Genomic DNA, 21,519 nt, shown 5'->3' with positions numbered 1-21,519 from the left:
TGAAAGATAAACAAAGCATAGTTTGTCCAACCTTATTATTAGATAAATGCACCAAGACGATTTTTGCAGAGTAATGTTTATTTCTGCCAAAAATAAATAAATACATATATAGCACTTAAACAACTCATATCATGTAATGTCTGTTAGCATCTTTAATTGATTTAGCACTACTATCATGCACTAAGAAAAAGCAATATTTGATTTGTTTGAGCTTGTATGGATTTACGTTTTGATCTACAGATGCATAGACTACTTTGGCTTCATCTCTTGGAAGACTTCTTGGTTCAGTACCTCCTGGGGAGTCCTTTGGGTCTGTAGCGGTTTGGGTCTCCTCCTGCGCGTCCCCAGCGATTAGCCGCCTGGTCAGCAGCTGAGTCTGCGTTACCCCTCCCACTGCCACCCTGAAACTTCTCCCGTGCATCACTGACAGAGGACAGGAACATTCTATATGTTACATCACTAGACCACAATACTGTACATCAATAATGAGACAAATATCCAGAATACAAAATGCCTGTACTCTGATCAGACTCTTTGAAAACAAGAGCATGCTACTAAATCTAAAGCAGGGAGAAAGTTTTCCTCAAATCCTCAATTCATTTTCAACTGAACACTATTGCGAGCACAGCTGGCAAATGCTGATTCTGTTAGCAACACAATGTCTGGTCAGATATGTGGGTGGGAATCACTCACCTGATCACTCTTGCTGCCCACCTGCCCCCTGGTCCTCTCCCGGCAGCATCGTAGTTTCCCCGGGCGTGGAAGTACTTGTCTGAGTTTTTCCAGTTGGCATCCTTCATGTCACCATATGCGCGCCACATGTCTCCAGCTCCTGTAGGGGATGAGGACAAAGATGTTGAGCCAATGCCACATTATATTTGAGCAAGCCTAAGAGGTTGAAAATGTCTTCAAAATAATTATTTTCAGATATACTTCATTCTATAATCAGATACTTATTTCAAAGAGAGTAATATACATATCATCTGTATACAATGTTGGAAAGTCTAGAAAGTGACCTCGGGCAGCTTCACCAGGAAAGCGGTACCACTGGGCGTGGGCCCCCACAATAAGAGTCAGAACAAGCCCAGCTAGAAGTAGCTTCATGTCTGCAGGTGTCTGAACAAGACATGGAAAGAGAGAGAGAAACAATGAATTGCAGAAATGTACAGACCAAATAATTACTCCAATGTAAAACTACTACACCATGTTAGAGTCATCTCTTACCTTTGAGTACCTCAGTTAGTCAGACTCAGAAGAAAGATTGGGCTCACCGGCTGTGCTGTTAATTTGTTGTCTGCAGCATATTCTTATACTTCACCCAGAGTGGGCCGGTCCAGCCTTTTCCGAAAGATGGAATCTCCTGCTCATAACAATTGTTGGAAGGTCGTAAGGTTTGACCAAATAACACTTCAGAAAATTCCTCAATTGTGCAATACCTGCTTAAAATTGGAAGAAAATGTGCCATGCATCTCATGTTCTGTCCTACTCCAGACTGCCACTAGAGGGGGTGGAGCTCCTTAATCGTTGTTCTCAACATTGAAAACAGGGTGGAGCCTACTAAGCCTTGGCTGGCCCATTCGGTGAGAACTGGGAAAAACCCTGATCGTTTTTACTGGCAATAGGATAAATTGGTAACCTCATAGATTCCAAAATATTGACAGCAAAAGACAAATCTCACATTTTTTGAAAAGCATGTTTTTACTTAACCTTTATTTATCCAGGTTAGTCACATTGAAATAACATCTATTTTTCAAGAGAGAACTGGTCCAAGACAGCAGCCAAGGAAAACAATATTTCATACAAATCACAAACTCGTGAGTGTATTACTCTGAGTGTATGTATTGTAACTAAATCTAAACAAAACATTTTGATAAACCCTGGTCATCCCTGGCCAATTGGATGAAGGGTAATGAAAGGATATTGTGAGAGGCGGACATGTAAGTGAAATAATGTAGAATAGAGAAGCTCAACATACATGAAATCCCATTGATAAAGATGGCGAGTGTGGGGAAACCTTATCTTCATATATTGTTCTGAATTGTTCATGTAGCCTAAATAACCTACCATATATACTGTATATACAGTGCCCTGGGTAAGTAATGGGACAGTGAAGCATTTGTTCTGCTTTTGGCTCTATACACCAAATGTTTGCGTTTGAAAGTAGTGATTCTCAGCTTTTATTGAAGGGGTTTTCTGTACATGTTGCTATCACCATGAAGACATTACAACACTTTTTAGACATAGTCCCGCTATTTTAGGCCACCAAAAGTGATGAGATAGATTAATCAAATGTCCAAATTAAGCACTCATGTTTATTATTTGGTGGACAATCCTTTGCACGCAATAACTGCCTGAAGTCTACGACCCATTGACCCCACCAGACACTGGGTATCTTCTCTGGTGACTGCTAGGCCTGTATTGCAGCCATCTTCAGTTGTTTTGAGGATGTTTTACCTTAGTCACCTCTTCAGCAAATGAAATGCATGTTCAATAGGATTTCAATCTGGAGCTTGGCTTGGCCAGTCAACAACTTTCCACTATTTGGTATGTTTAAGGTTTTGGTTATGTTTTCTGATATTTCACCCCTTATAATAGCCTCCCTGACTTTCACTTCCGTCTCTTTGGTCCTCATGTTGACAGACACCAATAGCAGACTCCAAAGGCAAACACAAAGCTGAGAATCAATACGCTGGTAAGTGATTGCATCATATTCAAAGAATACCATGACAACAAAGCTGTCTGGTGACAAACATAACAAGTTTGTACTGGGAGCTCCATAGGAGACTAGTTAATAATATTTTAGAGAAATAATCAACACTAGTCAATTTTATTATGGTGGGATCAAGTTTGACAACCTAATATCTCCATTATCATGTCAGTGTTACAGTGCTGCACGCTTGTTTAGGTGTCTCCAGTAATGTTCCACTTTACCAGCATATACTAGACTCTGAGAGCTCTCTTATGACTGCACAAATGATGTGATGGAACACACCTAACTAACCAGAAACCAATATGTACACAAATACCATAAAATAAAAGCTCAGAATCTCTACTGTATCCTCATAGTAATTGTTTGATTTCAAATGGTTTTACAAATGTCACCTTGGTGGCCATTCATAGTAATAATATACAGGTATCATTTATGAGTTGATTTAGACTTGACTGGTTAGCATTGTGCAATGTTTCTCATATTCTCACTCACTATTCACAATCCATGGCAGCATAAAGCTGTGACAAACATGGACAAAGATCAGCTGTGTTGTAATGAAAATGAAAGCACAGTTGAGTGCTCAGTTCTCTTTACCCCCCTTATAGAAACATTGTCTGTGTTCCAAGGCAGGAAATTCACACATGCAGAGAGGACATCCAAATCATTTTAAAGTAAGCATTGTTACAGACTAGAACAATTCTGTAATCTTGGAATTAAAAATGGGCAGGTGTGCTTAATTAATGTGCAACTTAATGTGCTAAATTGCTTTGTTAAAGTGATTGAGAGAGGATAGCTTACTTTCCACATTTTGTTGTGTTATAGATCCAATTTAAAATGTATTAAATTAAAAGAATTTGCCTTCAATCCACACACAATACCCCAGAATGACAAAGCAAAAACTGTTTTTTAGAAATTTCAGTAAATTTATTAAAATTGAAAAACAGAAATACCTCATGTACATAAGCCTTTGCTATGACACTCTTAAAATTAGCTAAAATGCAAAAATGTCATCAACAAATCACTCAATAATTTGAATTGAGTCCATCTTAATGCAAGGATAATAGTTAATGTAATTTTGGAATTTTAATAAATTTACTGACATTTCAAGAAATGTGTTTTCGCTTTGTCATTATTATGGTATTGTGTGTGGATTGATGACAAATTATTTTAATTTAATCCATTTTTAATTGAGTCTATAACACAACAAAATGTGGAAAAAGTGAAGGGGTCTGAATACTTTCCGAAGTCACTGTACACATAGTGGTGAAGGAGACACCAGAAATCTCACCTTTGTCATTACTTATGGTGTAAATGACAGGCAGTGACACATGAAGGGAACCAGACAGTTTATCTATGAACAACACATTGTCTGGGTTTCAACATATGTTTATGACATGCTCTCTGCTGTGATTATATGATGTACTAATGTATGACCATGACCAGTGTTTAGTCCCCTGCCCAGACTGGCTTTCTAGTACGTACATTGGTTACTGTGATAATAAACTTCTGCCACATTGGTGGTAGCTCTCTACCTGAAAGCTGAAATCAATATAACTTGGAATGGCCACTGTAGTGTAGCATTTACAGTGACTGTCTTCCTTATTTTATAAAAGTCATGAGATACAGTGCTTGGACTGACATTTTCATGCGATAAAATAAATTGCTATTTTTATTTTTTACTTATTTGATATTTCACTGCACTGTTGCGTGGTAGCTCACAATGCAGCATTTCATTGTATCGTTTACACCTTGCTGTGTATGGGCGAATAAACTTTGATTTGATTTAATTTAATTTGAGAAATCTGGGAAATTACAGTCTGATGCTTCAAAATTCCCCTGTTTCGTCATTTGGATTAGTTTCTAGAACATTTGGTCAATGTGTCCTCATTTCATCAAACCGTGAGTATTGTCACTGCTCATGAGGATAATATGAAACAAACAAGCCTAGGTCAAATCTATCTCAGAGTGGCAAGCATTTAAGGCTGGTTTCCAGACACAGATTAAGACTAATCTTAGACTAAAATGCATCTTGAATGGAGATTTTCTATTCAAAATGTTATTTAGTCCAGGAATAGGCTTAATCTATGTCCGGGAAACTGGCCCACAGTGTATTTTTCACACACAAATCAAGTCAACAGGCCTAATTATTCTTTATGGCAAACAACATAAATCAATTGATAATGAGAATCATTGAAATTAACAGGAATTATTTTTCCGTGTAATTATTATTATTTGTAATCGCTTTCCTTTAGTGTATTATATTCACCAAACAGTTGGTTAAGTGCATGGTCGTATTATATACATGTATCCCTCTAGGCCGCATGGCAGTGATGTTGGGCAGTCAAAGGTAGTGTCATGATGATACAGTGAAACCATGATTGTGGAACGAAAAAAACAAAACATTGGCCAAACTGCCCCTCTTCTCTGTCTTTGGCGACGTCATTCTTTATTTACAGACTGCGCAACAACCGCGCGCTGTACAGATCGTTCGCAGACAGAGACAGTGAAGGTTACCTGCTTCAACAGTGCTTGAACGGCAACCTTTCTACTGTCTTGAAACATATGTAGATGAATAATTATTTTCGGATAAATTTCTGTATCAAGGACATAATTACCTAGTTTAAACCTTGAAATTGTTTAATTGTTAGTCGGAGCTATTTTCACGATACCAAACAAGCTAATTTTGCATCAAATTATCATAACTAACGACGTTGAAGTAACCGATCGATATCAGCTCCGCGACTTCGGACGAGAGGAACTATCAGGTAGGCTATTTTGTTTTGAATACTGAAGGAGCATGTTTAGCGATCAAGCTAACTAGCTGCTCCATCTTTTTGTGCTTTGGCCTAGTGCTAAAGATAGCACGCTAGCTAATGTGTTGCTAGCAATGCCGTTACCGTCTCAGTCGGTGATGTATACTAAATCGACGATGCGCAAACTCCAATTCCCTGCTTGCGAACTATGAATTCTTTCTGGGGTTGCTCACAACGTGGGGGCAAGCGGAATCAACCACCTGCCAACCATGTATTCACATCTGTTACGGTTGGTACTAATTAATATCCATCATTGACACAGAGTGGACTATCCACGCATCGAGAGATCTGCCCTGCGCGCAGTATCTGACCGTACGTCGTCGTCAGCCTACGGTACCTGTTTGCGACAGCTCTAAACTTGGCCTAAATATTCGGTATTCAGAATAGTAGTACTAATTCAGATACGGACAGTCTGAGTTAGCTATCGCACAATATTGCATTCATGTATTTCTTTGCCATGGTTGCTTTTTAATGACCCGTCGCCTGTAGGCCTCCTGCAACCGCATACATTTAAACCTTAGTCTTTGCGTAACATTATTCTTTGCTTGCCACTTTTAGTGCCTCAGACCAGGGCTCTTAGGTCGACTATAGCTAATGCATGTCTCCAGAACTAACCATATGATCTAGTGACCGAGTATAAGGCGATAACATCCTATAATTCTTCATATCCTTATTAATTATGAGGGAATAGTGTCTCAAAACCCACTTATAATAGATGCATGGGTCTCCAAGCTCCAATATGCCTGGAATAATTCTGTCCTTTACCAAATAACCAGCGACTGTAGCTACCCTCCTAATTCCCTCTCTTATGTTGATTTGTTTTCTTTACAGCAACATGAGCTCTCAGGTTAGACAGAACTACCACCAGGACTGTGAGGCTGCCATCAATCGGCAGATCAACCTGGAGCTGTATGCCTCCTATGTCTACCTTTCCATGGTAAGAGCAAGGGACTGGGAGAGGAAGGGGGGTTGAAAGGCTAGATGTGGACACCAGCATAACCATGCGTGCCGATGTTGGTTAGATAATCATGGGTAGCCAGAAAGGAGTGTTTTAAATGCAGGATATGGGAGAGGTTGATTTTTACAAATACAAAGGGAGATGCTTTTTAGATAATGAAACATCAATAACAAGGGGGCTTTGGGTTCAATTACAGAGAGTGCACTATCTGCACTTGTTGAGAAATACTTTATCTGCCCTCAGATCTCAGATAGCATCATGGTCATTTTACAGCACATTCACTGGGTACAAGTATTGATTCCACTGAGAATCCTAGCCTAGTCAGACAGTCTTTGGACTTTTGGATTTTCACCGAGCTTTTAGGACTTGTGATAAACTTCTCTCTCACTCCCCCCCCCCCTCTCTCTGTCTTTCTCAGGCGTACTACTTTGATCGTGACGACCAGGCCTTGCACAACTTTGCCAAGTTCTTCCGTAATCAGTCTCATGAGGAGCGTGAGCATGCTGAGAAACTGATGAAACTACAGAATCAGAGGGGAGGGAGGATCTTCCTACAGGACATCCGCGTAAGTGTGTGTGGGTTGGTTGGTCAGTCGGTTGGTGCTTGTGTGTACGTTCATGTTTGTGTGTATAAATTACAAAGGTACTGCATGCTCTCAGCAGGGGTTTGGTGTGGGGATATGATATGGCCCATCTTGGGAGGGCAGGCACAGAGAGAGGAGATGCAGAGGAGGGTGTGAAAGGGTGGACCGCTTATCTTCCACTGACATTTAACTGCATCTGCTTTACAAACTGTCGGTAACTACAGACATACAAAGATAAGGTCGCAATTATGAGTAAACACCCTGGCTTCAAAGCAGTCTTTGGTAGCTAATACTTATTTTACTTCTATTTGAGCCACTTGTATTAAGCTATGTCTGTGCTGTTTTGTGTGACAGGCCAATTGAGGATGTTGTTGTCTACCGGCCTTGCTGCTTGTGTTAACGACTGAGTGTTTATTGCCTGTTGCAGAAACCAGAGAGGGATGAGTGGGGTAGCGGTGTGGAGGCACTGGAGTGTGCTCTGCAGCTGGAGAAGAGTGTCAACCAGTCCCTGCTGGACCTGCACAAGGTCTCCTCTGAACATAATGACCCACACGTAAGTATACGCAGGTTCAAACTACAGAAACATAAAAATAAAAAAAGTCATGCTAAGAGATGAAATGAGTATTCTAGAATAAGTCTTGAGACTGGTGTTCAATCAGAATCAATTCAGTCAAATTATTAAACAACATTTATAATGTTCTGATATGCTCCCCTCTCACTTCTTTCCTTTTTCTCTCTCCACCATTATATCCTTCTGTCCCCTTGTCTCTCCCCCTCTCAGATGTGTGACTTCATTGAGACACACTACCTGGATGAGCAGGTCAAGTCCATCAAGGAGCTGGGAGACTGGGTGACCAACCTCCGCCGCATGGGAGCGCCCCAGACTGGCATGGCCGAATACCTGTTCGACAAACACACATTGGGGAAGGAGAGCAGCTAGACCCTCCACATTGTTGCTAAATCCTTTACCTGTATTTATCTATATCTTGCTAAAATCTTAGTATTACAATCTGCACTTACTTCCTGTTCCTTTTCATGCTATTATCTACAGTTCCTTTAAGCCATATCTCCCAGTCCTTTAAGCCATTGCTCTCCGTCTCTCCCAATCGACTGTGTACTGTCACAACCCTGCATTTGCTGTGTTTTATGACTGCAGTAATCAAACCAAATAAATGGAACCCTTTGGATTCTGATTGAATCTCTCTGTAGTTGTTTTGTTTACTGTAGGTGTGTTTGTCTGTGTATCAAATTAGAGTAGTTAAATGAAAGTTAGCTCTTGGCACTGGTTAGTTATTACTGAATACAGTTTGATCATTCTCATGATTTAATTCATATGTAGTAAACTGATGACACATGACAGATTATGAAAAAGAAGTGTTTCTATAAACCTAGAGGATGAAACTCAGTGATAGAGTAAACCCAGTTAGCTGCTAGAGTATAGACTGACAATGTGAAAAGAAGAATAAAGCAGACTGGTAGACTGCTGCTGGTAGAGACCTGATATTTGTTACACCCAAAACTGTTTTTGCCCAAGAAAAGAAGTGATACAATGTAACAAAAACAGGATATGATGCTTGTTGAACAGATGGTGGTGTTAAGAAATATGCAGGTTTCATTTTCCACATTTCAGCTTTGTTGTCATGGTATTCTTTGAATATGATGCAATCACTTACCAGCGTATTGACTCTAGGCTTTGTGCTTGCCTTTGGAGTCTGTTATTGGTGTCGGTCAACATGAGGACCAAAGAGATGTCAATGAAAGTCAGGGTAGCCATTATAAGGGGTGAAGTATCAGACTAATCTATCTGAAACAGCTAAAACATTAAACATACCAACATCAACCGTTTGAAACATCATTAAAACGAAAGAAAAGCACTGGTGTGCTCAGAAATCGCAAACAGCCTGGTAGGCCAAGGAAGACTTCAACAGTGAATGACCAAAGAATAATCACCATGATTAAGAAAACCCCCAAAACAACTGTCCCACAGATCAGGAACACTCTCCAGGAGGTAGGCGTGAATGTGTCAGAGATCTGCAGAATACATCACCAGCCGGACTACAGACTACATTGCAAGATGCAAACCACTAGTTATCCACAAAAACAGGATGGCCAGGATACAGTTTTCTAAAAAGTAGCTAAAGGAGCCTGCAGAGTTCTTGTGGACAGATTAACATGTACCAGAGTGAAGTATGGAGAAAAAAAGGAACTTCCCAATGTCTACAGGAAAGCACCTCATCTGTGAAATATGGTGGAGGGGGGAAGGACAATGACCCAAAACATACTTCCAGTTTTACCAAATAGTGGAAAGTTGTTGAAATTTGGACATTTGATTAATCTATCTCATCACTTTTGGTGGCCTAAAATAGCGGGACTATGTCTAAAAAGTGTTGTAATGTCTTCATGGTGATAGCAACATGTACAGAAAACCCCTTCAATAAAAGCTGAGAATCACTACTTTCAAACGCAAACATTTGGTGTATAGAGCCAAAAGCAGAACAAATGCTTCACTGTCCCATTACTTACCCAGGGCACTGTATATACAGTATATATGGTAGGTTATTTAGGCTACATGAACAATTCAGAACAATATATGAAGATAAGGTTTCCCCACACTCGCCATCTTTATCAATGGGATTTCATGTATGTTGAGCTTCTCTATTCTACATTATTTCACTTACATGTCCGCCTCTCACAATATCCTTTCATTACCCTTCATCCAATTGGCCAGGGATGACCAGGGTTTATCAAAATGTTTTGTTTAGATTTAGTTACAATACATACACTCAGAGTAATACACTCACGAGTTTGTGATTTGTATGAAATATTGTTTTCCTTGACTGCTGTCTTGGACCAGTTCTCTCTTGAAAAATAGATGTTATTTCAATGTGACTAACCTGGATAAATAAAGGTTAAGTAAAAACATGCTTTTCAAAAAATGTGAGATTTGTCTTTTGCTGTCAATATTTTGGAATCTATGAGGTTACCAATTTATCCTATTGCCAGTAAAAACGATCAGGGTTTTTCCCAGTTCTCACCGAATGGGCCAGCCAAGGCTTAGTAGGCTCCACCCTGTTTTCAATGTTGAGAACAACGATTAAGGAGCTCCACCCCCTCTAGTGGCAGTCTGGGGTAGGACAGAACATGAGATGCATGGCACATTTTCTTCCAATTTTAAGCAGGTGTTGCACAATTGAGGAATTTTCTGAAGTGTTATTTGGTCAAACCTTACGACCTTCCAACAATTGTTATGAGCAGGAGATTCCATCTTTCGGAAAAGGCTGGACCAGCCCACTCTGGGTGAAGTATAAGAATATGCTGCAGACAACAAATTAACAGCACAGCCGGTGAGCCCAATCTTTCTTCTGAGTCTGACTAACTGAGGTACTCAAAGGTAAGAGATGACTCTAACATGGTGTAGTAGTTTTACATTGGAGTAATTATTTGGTCTGTACATTTCTGCAATTCATTGTTTCTCTCTCTCTTTCCATGTCTTGTTCAGACACCTGCAGACATGAAGCTACTTCTAGCTGGGCTTGTTCTGACTCTTATTGTGGGGGCCCACGCCCAGTGGTACCGCTTTCCTGGTGAAGCTGCCCGAGGTCACTTTCTAGACTTTCCAACATTGTATACAGATGATATGTATATTACTCTCTTTGAAATAAGTATCTGATTATAGAATGAAGTATATCTGAAAATAATTATTTTGAAGACATTTTCAACCTCTTAGGCTTGCTCAAATATAATGTGGCATTGGCTCAACATCTTTGTCCTCATCCCCTACAGGAGCTGGAGACATGTGGCGCGCATATGGTGACATGAAGGATGCCAACTGGAAAAACTCAGACAAGTACTTCCACGCCCGGGGAAACTACGATGCTGCCGGGAGAGGACCAGGGGGCAGGTGGGCAGCAAGAGTGATCAGGTGAGTGATTCCCACCCACATATCTGACCAGACATTGTGTTGCTAACAGAATCAGCATTTGCCAGCTGTGCTCGCAATAGTGTTCAGTTGAAAATGAATTGAGGATTTGAGGAAAACTTTCTCCCTGCTTTAGATTTAGTAGCATGCTCTTGTTTTCAAAGAGTCTGATCAGAGTACAGGCATTTTGTATTCTGGATATTTGTCTCATTATTGATGTACAGTATTGTGGTCTAGTGATGTAACATATAGAATGTTCCTGTCCTCTGTCAGTGATGCACGGGAGAAGTTTCAGGGTGGCAGTGGGAGGGGTAACGCAGACTCAGCTGCTGACCAGGCGGCTAATCGCTGGGGACGCGCAGGAGGAGACCCAAACCGCTACAGACCCAAAGGACTCCCCAGGAGGTACTGAACCAAGAAGTCTTCCAAGAGATGAAGCCAAAGTAGTCTATGCATCTGTAGATCAAAACGTAAATCCATACAAGCTCAAACAAATCAAATATTGCTTTTTCTTAGTGCATGATAGTAGTGCTAAATCAATTAAAGATGCTAACAGACATTACATGATATGAGTTGTTTAAGTGCTATATATGTATTTATTTATTTTTGGCAGAAATAAACATTACTCTGCAAAAATCGTCTTGGTGCATTTATCTAATAATAAGGTTGGACAAACTATGCTTTGTTTATCTTTCAAGTTTTGGTTACAAATACAATGTCTCTGAGTTGGTCCTTTTTGTCTGATTCTTATTGATATATGGGCATATTAGCATATGGGCCTGCTTGAAGTTGGCAAGATGTCACTCCTCTTACTAAAAGTCATAACAGGGTGATTTTTATGACACTGGGCAATGTATCAGCAAACAGAATATAGTATATGTTATATACAAAGAAGCTAAAAGTCATGCAGTTGACAAATATTTAAGGTTCATTTTATTGGCCCACCCTTCAATATCCATAATCCAAGTAGTTACCTAATGCCACAAATAAACATAAGTAAATCAGGGAATCAAATGTTTTGATAGTTGGGCAATTGACATGCAATATAGGGTTTTCAAGAGTCGAAACAAGTACATAGATTAGCATTTTAAGGCTGTTTGTTATGTTCACACACACAAAGTGTTGTCTATAAAATAATGATTGGTTAAATAAAAAATGTTAAGATCCATGAAAATTATCATACAGGGTAACCACTGTATATTACAATTAATCATTTTCAAGTCTCAGTCAAATCTAAATATTTGTATATGGTCATTTTAAGATATTATTTCAGATGCATGCACATTGGTAAATCTAAATTAATTAGATAATGTAAGGACCCATGCTTTTTACTTCATCACTCTAATTTGTAGCAACTGTCCATTAAGATTGTCCTGTAAAAAAAATAAAAAAATAAAAATAAAACATTCAAAAAACTTTGACTTCAATAGAAATAGGACTGTTGCAATATGTTTGAGAAAAAATAAAATAGTATTGCTGTAATTGGAAGCCTTTGAGAATGCATATGTATCTGACCACACCTCCTCTCAGGCAACCAATGAGAGCCTGGTCCAGATTGCTGTACCACCTTCTCTGGAGCAGACTTTGAACAGAGTGAGTGATGAGAGAGAGTGAATGAGAGAGAGGGAGAAAATAGGGAAGAAAAAGAGTGAGAGAGAGAGAGAGAGAGAGAGAGAGAGAGAGAGAGCAACTAAGACAAGGAGAGGGATTGTGACTCAGGTATGTGGCTCTCCTGGGCTATTCTCTCTGTTTGTACTCTACTCTCCTACTACTCCCAATATCTTTATGTCATATTCAGTGCCTCTATATTGCAGACATGTCATTGTTTGACTCACATTGTTAGCATTTTGGATCAGTGTCCATGTTGATTAGCATCAAATCCTTGGATAAAGTGTCATGTATTTATCTTGTGAAACATCTTATATTAAGTTAGTTTGAATTGTATAAAAGTGTGGTTGGTAACAGAAGGTGTATTTCACTATAGCATCATTAGGGATGGGTACCAACAGGGCTCAGCGTCACCCAGTGGAAGTAGGTAGATAAGCCTCCACAGGTGCACTGAGCACCAATAGAGTGAGGAAAACATCAGCAGCTTGTCCTGGACACTGGATCTGTGAAGGTGGACAGATACCAGGCTGAGCCATGTTGTGTAGTTAGTGACTGTATGAATGGATTCACTACATGGACTGGATGTTAGAGAGGTTTATGGCTGTCTGGGTGTTTTATGTGTCACAGTGTGCTTGGTCATACAGCTATCACAATCATTGCCAGGGAAAAGCTCACACATCTGACATAGAAATCACAAAGGGGTGGTGCACAGGGAGCGCACAGAGCAGTTTTCTATGGAATTATCAATTCATTCAAACTAAAAGTGGTACCTAAGATACCCCATTGATGAAAGAAAATACGCCTTATAGAGCAAATATACCTTTGTCATGAGCAGACAATGGGTAGAAGGAACACTCCTGTGGCTTCTTTTCACTTGTGTCTGTGATCAGGTCTTTTCTTCCCAACTTCTTTTTTTGTTGGTCTCCAAACAAGGAGGGCACTCCCAATGTATTGTGAATCTCTTAAAAAACACACGCATTCACTCTTTCCGTCTCTCTGTCTAGCTCTCTCTTTCTGTCTCTCGCAGTCTCTCTCTCTCTTCACACGCACACACACACAGATACACACACACACACACACACACACACACACACACACACACACACACACACACACACACACACACACACACACATACACACACACACAGACACACACACACACACACACACACACACATACACACACACACAGACACACACACGCACACACACACCCACCCACACACAAGCAAGCACTCAGTCAGGTACACATTTGTACACAGGTCACAGAGGATCTATTTCAGGTGTGCATCTATTACTAGCACTCTCTCTATCTACCTCTCTCTCTTATATACACACACACACACACACACACACACACACACACACACACACACACACACACACACACACACACACACAGCACAGCACAGCACAGTAGATCCATTTATAAGGAGAACAAAGCTAAATGTTTGGTCAAAAGTATATTGTTACAAACCTGCAGAGGGAGCAGGAGGGGAAGGGGGCAGATAGTCTCTCTCCAAACCCCAGATAGACACACATTGTTGTGTAATTACGTTATTCAATGCCCCGTCTCCTTTTCACTTAATTTCCCCTCCATCACTCAATTTACACAGAAGGCACAATATTTCCCCTGTTAAAACTTCTGTGGTCTTCCCATTCACTGTGATGACACTCCTACATAGCTCAGGAAGCCTACAAAGCTGGCTAGATTAGGTGTGCTTTTTCATAGTGCATCATATGAATTGTATGATGAAGGTCCTAGTTGATATCTTACATCGGTGACTGTGCCTGGCCATTTATCAAAGTCAGTGACACTTGTTTTCTCAATCAATTTGTGCTCATCTGATAACCTTAAGACATTCAGCAGTATGAGTGACCATACACCAAACAGACACACAAACACACACACACATAGAGAAGGGGTCGGGAGAAGGAGGGGTTGAGGGGAAGGAGTGATGTGATTGGTGTAGAGGGAGGGTGGAAGTACAATCAGCTTCTTGTGAGAGCACTGCTCAATGCATAGTCCTCATCTCCTGTAGTCCACTTAGAATACAATGACCTAAATAGTTTCAGAGCACCTTTATACCTTGATATATTGTAATGGATTACAATTTACTGTAGGTTCTGATATGAATTTGTGTTTCATCTATTCCAGGTATCCCCCAACAACTTCCAAAGGGACAGATGCACAGACTGCCTGACTAACTGACTGACTGACTGAGTCTCTCCCCCACTGACAGATGGACACTTTGACTAACTGACAGAGGTATTCTCCAACTTCCACGAATCCACTGTTTTACTCAAACTCTGAGGTTCGAATCAAGTTTACAGATACACTGTCTGACACTCTTAAGGGTTGACTTGTCAACTCCTTGATAGACTGACAGAGGGATTGGCAGACCGTATTTCGTATAGATGGCTGACAAGAAGATATGGTAAGTGGGATTCAGCATAATGTTAAACCGCTTTCTCCCTCCCTCTCATTCTCATCTTCCTCTCCTCTTTTTGAGTGCTTATTCTCACCTGTTTTTACTGTGATTCTCTCTCTCTCTCTCTCTCTCTTTTTCTCAGCCTACCTGCCAAGTTGATCAATGGGGGTTTAGCTGGACTTATTGGTGTGACCTGTGTATTTCCTATTGACCTGGCAAAGACTCGCCTTCAGAACCAGCAGAATGGCTCTCGACTCTACACCAGCATGTACATTTACTGGCCTGAATGTTGTTCAACACACAAATAGACCCTCAAATGTCCATATAAGATAGTTCTCTGTGTTTAAATATGATGGATCAAGTCATGGTCATGGATAATAAATTATACATGTATGCATTCTTTCTCCAATGCCTCTTGTGTGTTCTCTGTTCAACTCCATGAGCTCAGTGTATAGTAAACTTCTGTATTCACTACACAGGTCAGATTGCCTTATCAAAACCATCCGATCAGAGGGATACTTTGGCATGTACAGAGGTAGTGCTTTCAGTGTATGTGTGTGTGTGTGTGTGTGTGTGTGTGTGTGTGTGTGTGTGTGTGTGTGTGTGTGTGTGTGTGTGTGTGTGTGTGTATGTGTGTGTGTGCATCCGTGTCGGAGCAATTGGAATGTTTTCTGTTTATGACTGCACCTGTATTTCTCTCTGTACTAGGCGCTGCGGTGAACCTGACCCTAGTCACTCCAGAGAAAGCCATCAAATTGGCTGCCAATGACTTCTTCAGACATCAGCTGTCAAAGGATGGGTAAGTGGCACACCAGGCTTAAACACAACTCTACCATTATACACACACCGTAAACAATACACAGAGACACCTGACAGTTTCCCAGTTACTCTGATGCAGCTGCCTCAAACACCTGACTGTCACCTACAATAATAAACACAGCTCAACCCATAATTACAATGTCTCTGACACACACACTATCTGCCTCTCTAATACACAAATAAACTAGTTTTATCTCACTGTTATACCTTTATCTAACCCACTCTGATCCGCCTGAATTGATCTGCTTAAAGGGTATGTAGCTGAAAATATACAGTAGGCCCACTGTGCTAATTTTAACCCACTTGATGTTCATATTTGACATAAACGTCATAAATAGGACAGAAATAATATCTGCACGGTGTAGTGTGACCTGGTGGTACATTAGAGATATAAATATTTTGGGAGTATACGGCATGGCTAAGAGCACTTGTCCCATGGGCCCCTGCAGCATTATCCGCATGACTTACCTGGGCTATCTTTAGCGTCCCTCAACATCTCCATGGAGACCAAGAGAGAGCATGGCTGATAAATTATTGACTACTCTGCGCTCGTGAACTGGTGAATTATTAACATGTTTCTGGGACTGTCTAGCACTAGAGAAGTAGCTACATGATTAAATCAAAATGCTGACATTTCCCTCATCTCTGTCTGTCTGTCTGTCTGTGTGTGTGTGTGTGTGTGTGTGTGTGTGTGTGTGTGTGTGTGTGTGTGTGTGTGTGTGTGTGTGTGTGTGTGTGTGTGTGTGTGTGTGTCTCTCTCTCTCTCTCTCTCTCTCTCTCTCTCTCTCTCTCTCTCTGTCAGTCAGAAGCTGACTCTGCTCAGGGAGATGCTGGCGGGTTGTGTTGCTGGTATGTGTCAGGTAAGCTCCTCAGCTGGGGTATCATTCTAAGATGGCTCTCTACCACCGCCGTGCGGCTCGACAGCAGTGATGCACACTGCCTGTTCACTGGGCAGATGGTTGGATGGTCACAGTGGCTGTAACATGGAAGCCTACCCTTTGTCATTGGATCAGTTTGAGGACATAGCTAGCTAGCTGTAATCTCATAAGCATAGGCAGCCACCCCTCTCTAACCTGTCATTGTTTATACAACAGAGATTATGGTGGCAGAGTCTAGGTTTACCAAACATCACCTCCTCTCCCCTTACAGTTGTCAGATAAAGTGTTGTCTTTTAGGTCAAAGTTCAAACATAGGGTCTGTTTTTGTAACCTTGCAGAGTATGGATATTGAAATGGTAATAGCATAAGCGGCAAACTATCAGACCTCCATACACCTTTCAGCATAGTGGAACACTCTATCTCTTTGTCTCTGGGTGTCTTGGTGCAGGTCATTGTCACCACTCCCATGGAGATGCTGAAGATCCAGTTGCAGGACGCAGGGCGCATAGGTGAGAGAATGAGAAGAGGGAGAGAAGAGGTTGTATGATGCTCTGTTATCAGAGCCAGAACCATATCTAATATCTTATGTCTGACCACTGCATATCAGCCACACAAACACATATAGATGTCTGTGTGTCAGCCAACATACTTGTTCTTGTCAAAGTATAAATTACTCTTTGTATTTACCTGCCTAAGGCACCAATGCATTCCTGTCTGTAATGGACTACAGTGTGCACACTATCATGATGACATCTCTGGTTGATCACATCACACTAATGATGCTGTTGGTGTTCTTCCACATTTAGAGGCTCAGAGGAGACTGATGCCCCAGACTGGGGCCCCTGGGGGTCTGACGGCAGCCAAGTCCCTCACAGCCATGCAGCTGACATGGGAGCTGCTGAGGAGCAAGGGCATCGCAGGGCTCTATAAGGGCCTGGGGGCCACACTGCTGAGGTACACACACACACACACACACACACACACACACACACGCATTTGAATAGGCCTACAATACTCAATTGTCAATACAAGTCAATGACTATATCAAGTCAATGACTAAGGACAAAAAAAGAAAGTGAGAATTTGAAATAATTCCTATCCTCCTGCTTTCTCATAGGGATGTGCCATTCTCCATCATCTACTTCCCCTTGTTTGCTAACCTAAACAGCCTGGGTCAACATGAGGATGATGGCCCTGCTCCCTTCTACCTGTCCTTCATATCAGGCTGCATTTCTGGCAGCATAGCTGCTGTGGCAGTCAACCCTGTAGATGGTGAGGATGCTGTGTGTGTGTGTGTGTGTGTGTGTGTGTGTGTGTGTGTGTGTGTGTGTGTGTGTGTGTGTGTGTGTGTGTGTGTGTCTGTATGTGTGTGTGTGTGTGTGTGTGTGTGTGTGTGTGTGTGTGTGTGTGTGTGTGTGTGCACATTACATATATAATAATATAATAATATGATATACTGTATATGCGTTACAGTGATAAAGACTAGACTGCAGTCTTTGACACGGGGGAGTCAGGAGGACACCTACAGTGGAGTGACAGACTGCATCAGGTATCCTTTCCCCTCTCTCTGTTCACTCCATCTCTCTTCTCTTCTGTTGCTGTCTGAAAGCTCAAATACCTATATGCACTTTAGCATAAATAATAATAATAAAAAGGGAAAATATGATCGCAAACTATCTGATTTTTCTATAGATTGTATTGAAATGTAGTTAGGCCAATGTTTAGATAGCACATTCTTAATAGCCCTATATCCTCCACCTCTTGTTGTCCAGGAAGATTGTGAGAAATGAGGGTCCCTCTGCCTTCCTGAAGGGGGCGTACTGTCGTGCTCTGGTCATCGCTCCTCTCTTTGGCATTGCACAGGTTGTCTACTTCCTGGGAGTGGGAGAGTTCATCCTCAGCTTCCTTCCTAAACGCAATAACTGATTTGAACACAGTAACTCTCCTGTCATACACAGCACACAGTGGCATAAAGGTAGTCTGGGTCAGACGGTAATGTGTGTGTGTGTGTGTGTGTGTGTGTTTTTTATCTTTTTATACCACCTACATGGGATGAAGGTCTGGTGATGGTTGGATTTGGGGCTGTTGTAAACAAACAAAGTGTAAAGTAGATATGTAAAGTCCAGTGCTCGACACCAGATTTTAGAAAGTGCTTTGGGTATTATTTGGACCAAAACAGTGCTCTTCACTGAACGTTGTGTATGATGTGAACTCATTCCTTGATCATTACTGATTTATCATAGCACTATTTTAAAGCTCAAAACTAACTGCTGGTCCTTTAAAACACGTATTGTGTATTACAACGTAATTGCATATAATATTCCAAAAAGTGCACTTTAACTTTAAAGGAATAATGGTGAAAGTTATGTTCACTTTTTATATTCAAATCCTCTCTTTTCAGAAAACTATGTCTATACTATATCTATTTATCAACGTACACACCATGTTCTACAGTACATATTATGAATCAATTGTCTGACTCTACATAATTGTTCAGTATATACTTCATGTCTATATTGATGTAATGTTGTATTCTGACTTGGGTATGGATTTGTCATTATGGCTGTTGCACAGTTTATGTACCTCTCTCAGCTTCTTTCTCTCTTTGTAAATGACGCTTCCACTCTGCAATGTGAGAATTCAGTGTTTCACCACAGTGATGGTGTGAGCTAATATGGGGTCAGAGTAGATTTAACATCATGTTTTAACATCACCACCCTTTTGAAACAATCTTTTAAAGATGTATTTTACATTGGCTACAGAAGCCCATTTTGCAAGCAGATGTCAATTCAGTTTTTTTTGTGTGTAACTGCATTTCCTGAATTCTTGTCCTCTCAATGCCTCACACCTATAATTTCAAAATGTCATTTGTAACATAGGAGCACATGAAACATCCAGTAGGCTTGGGTGCAACCCTCACAACAGTGCCAGCAGACTGATACTGATTGATACAGACTGATTTATTCTATTATTCTATTGTCACTTTATTTTGTTGTTGTTATAGTTTGTGATGTGAGCTGCTGTAACGCCTTAATTTCCCCTCGGGGATCAATAAAGTACCTATCTATCTATACAACAAGGTACTGTAGCCCCTTGCACACATGTTGTTCCATTGGAAGTTGAATAAATGATGGAAATAAATACTGGGTTCTGAGATGGAGCTGTGAATCCGGACCAGATGTGTTGTTATTCATGTGATTCAAAACGACATTCAGCTATGTATGTAATAAATGTCCTGTCTGACAAAGGGTTCTACCCCTATTGGCAGGTTATTCTTTGTTTCTGCTTGAGTTTTTGGCATGTGGTTTGTCTGCTGTAACAAGTCTCGAGGAGCCCCCCTGGGCTGTTGATAACCAAGGAAACAATGCAAGATTTGTTTGATGCATTTTTAGCAAATTAATCTATCAACCTGTCTGTCTGTCTATCTATCTGTCAGTCTGACTTTCTGTCTGTCTGTCTGTCTGTCTGTCTGTCTGTCTGTCTGTCTGTCTGTCTGTAGCACACTAGAACAGTGTTTTGGTCAGTTTGCAATTCAACCTACTGTATGTGTTCCTGATGCTTGGCATTGTCTATTTCCCATTTCCCACACAGTCTATCTTTGCACACCCATGGATTCCACTCATCCAAGTAAAACCAGGAGCCAAAAATTACCTTGTCCACTGTTGTGTGGTGATCTTCATGATGTGTCCAATAGATGATGCCTGTGCAAAGTCCCTTAGGGGTTGTGATTTGCCAGAGGGACCTTTGGGTGACCAGCATTGGCAATTTTATAAAGGCAATTTCATACAATGTTATGGAATGGATACCTAAATAAAGGAACCAGATAAAAGACATTGACATTGTACAGAAAATAACAAGTAAGACCAAATGGAAATTATGGCAAGAGGATAAATCTATCGATTGTAAAAAAAAAAAAAAAAAAATTAAAAAAAAAGTGGTAGAGCCTGGAGGATGAGAATCTAAGCACAAGACTCTATTAGACATGAAGAGCAGAGGGACCATAACACACAGGCCAGAGGGGCTGAAGATGTCTCACCATCACCATTTAGATCAATTATTCATATCAATTATCATCAGTTTTACTGTACAGTTAGTTTACAGTATCTATTTCAGTTAGATGACTAGATGAGTCATGAGAGCATGCTATAAATTAAGTTTCTTAGATCCATGAGCTTATCATAATTTCTTATGTTGAAAATGACATAGGGATTATATAAGGGCATTACAATAGCTATATAACTCATTCTGTTCCAGGGGAAGGAGAAAGCATCTGTAAATGGCATGTGAAATGACCTCAACCTCTTTTGATAGTGTGTAACAGGCAAGAATTGTGTCTAAGGGCTATAAATCTAGAGGACATTGTAGCAACAAATATGGCTAAAATGTCTAGAAAATCTATGCATACAGCACTGAAAGTCATGTAGTAATTACTCACAATCTAAAATGGCATTGGCTTGTCAACATTGCATTAACTGTACAATAATTGCCATAACATGTGAGTTTATACGCAAGCTTTTTTCAAGACTGGGACTAGGGCAAGCTGCTGGCTGAAAAATGACACAATGTCAATGAAACCCCCTAGAGGATGAAAGCATTGCTGGAGTTCCTTTGATGAAAGAGTTGTCTTGAGTTCAGAGGCAACACTGTGACAGAATCATGAATATTCATCAGAGAGATGATGGGAGAGAGAGAGAGAGAGAGAGAGAGCAAGTGCCTCTGATGATGAAGAGAGGGGTTTGGAGTATGTGAGAAGCAGTGAGTGCCTCTGAGAGTACTGAACATCGTGAGCAATGAAGA

The 21,519-nt window shown here is 40.7% G+C and overlaps 4 protein-coding genes across 4 annotated transcripts; 3 read left to right on the top strand and 1 right to left on the bottom strand.

Moving 5' to 3' along the window:
- Window positions 1–69: 69 nt before the first annotated feature.
- Window positions 70–1,309, bottom strand: LOC310820923 (serum amyloid A-5 protein-like). Its single transcript, XM_083692764.1, has 4 exons — window positions 1,225–1,309; window positions 1,017–1,116; window positions 694–832; window positions 70–423 (listed from the first exon to the last, which is right to left on the bottom strand). Exons 2-4 carry the CDS (start codon window positions 1,102–1,104, stop codon window positions 285–287), a joined length of 366 nt encoding a protein of 121 aa, XP_083548890.1. The 5' UTR covers window positions 1,105–1,116; window positions 1,225–1,309; the 3' UTR covers window positions 70–284.
- A 3,865-nt stretch (window positions 1,310–5,174) lies between these two features.
- On the top strand, window positions 5,175–8,257 carry fth1a (ferritin, heavy polypeptide 1a). Its single transcript, XM_083692742.1, has 5 exons — window positions 5,175–5,475; window positions 6,355–6,460; window positions 6,900–7,046; window positions 7,492–7,617; window positions 7,846–8,257. The coding sequence occupies exons 2-5, from the start codon at window positions 6,359–6,361 to the stop codon at window positions 8,002–8,004; spliced, it is 534 nt and encodes a 177-aa protein (XP_083548868.1). The 5' UTR covers window positions 5,175–5,475; window positions 6,355–6,358; the 3' UTR covers window positions 8,005–8,257.
- Window positions 8,258–10,370: 2,113 nt separating this feature from the next.
- saa (serum amyloid A) lies at window positions 10,371–11,610 on the top strand. The gene is made up of 4 exons (XM_083692754.1): window positions 10,371–10,455; window positions 10,564–10,663; window positions 10,848–10,986; window positions 11,257–11,610. Exons 2-4 carry the CDS (start codon window positions 10,576–10,578, stop codon window positions 11,393–11,395), a joined length of 366 nt encoding a protein of 121 aa, XP_083548880.1. The 5' UTR covers window positions 10,371–10,455; window positions 10,564–10,575; the 3' UTR covers window positions 11,396–11,610.
- A 3,324-nt stretch (window positions 11,611–14,934) lies between these two features.
- slc25a22b (solute carrier family 25 member 22b) lies at window positions 14,935–18,648 on the top strand (the record flags this gene model as incomplete). Its single annotated transcript, XM_083692713.1, has 10 exons — window positions 14,935–15,031; window positions 15,168–15,293; window positions 15,505–15,560; window positions 15,734–15,824; window positions 16,647–16,704; window positions 17,171–17,231; window positions 17,529–17,676; window positions 17,840–17,994; window positions 18,196–18,271; window positions 18,495–18,648. Exons 1-10 carry the CDS (start codon window positions 15,012–15,014, stop codon window positions 18,646–18,648), a joined length of 945 nt encoding a protein of 314 aa, XP_083548839.1. The 5' UTR covers window positions 14,935–15,011.
- Between the last annotated feature and the right edge of the window lie 2,871 nt (window positions 18,649–21,519).

Source organism: Argentina silus, assembly GCF_951799395.1.
Source record: "Argentina silus genome assembly, chromosome: 2".
Lineage (NCBI taxonomy): Eukaryota > Metazoa > Chordata > Actinopteri > Argentiniformes > Argentinidae > Argentina > Argentina silus.
This window is presented reverse-complemented; position numbering and strand designations above follow the sequence as displayed.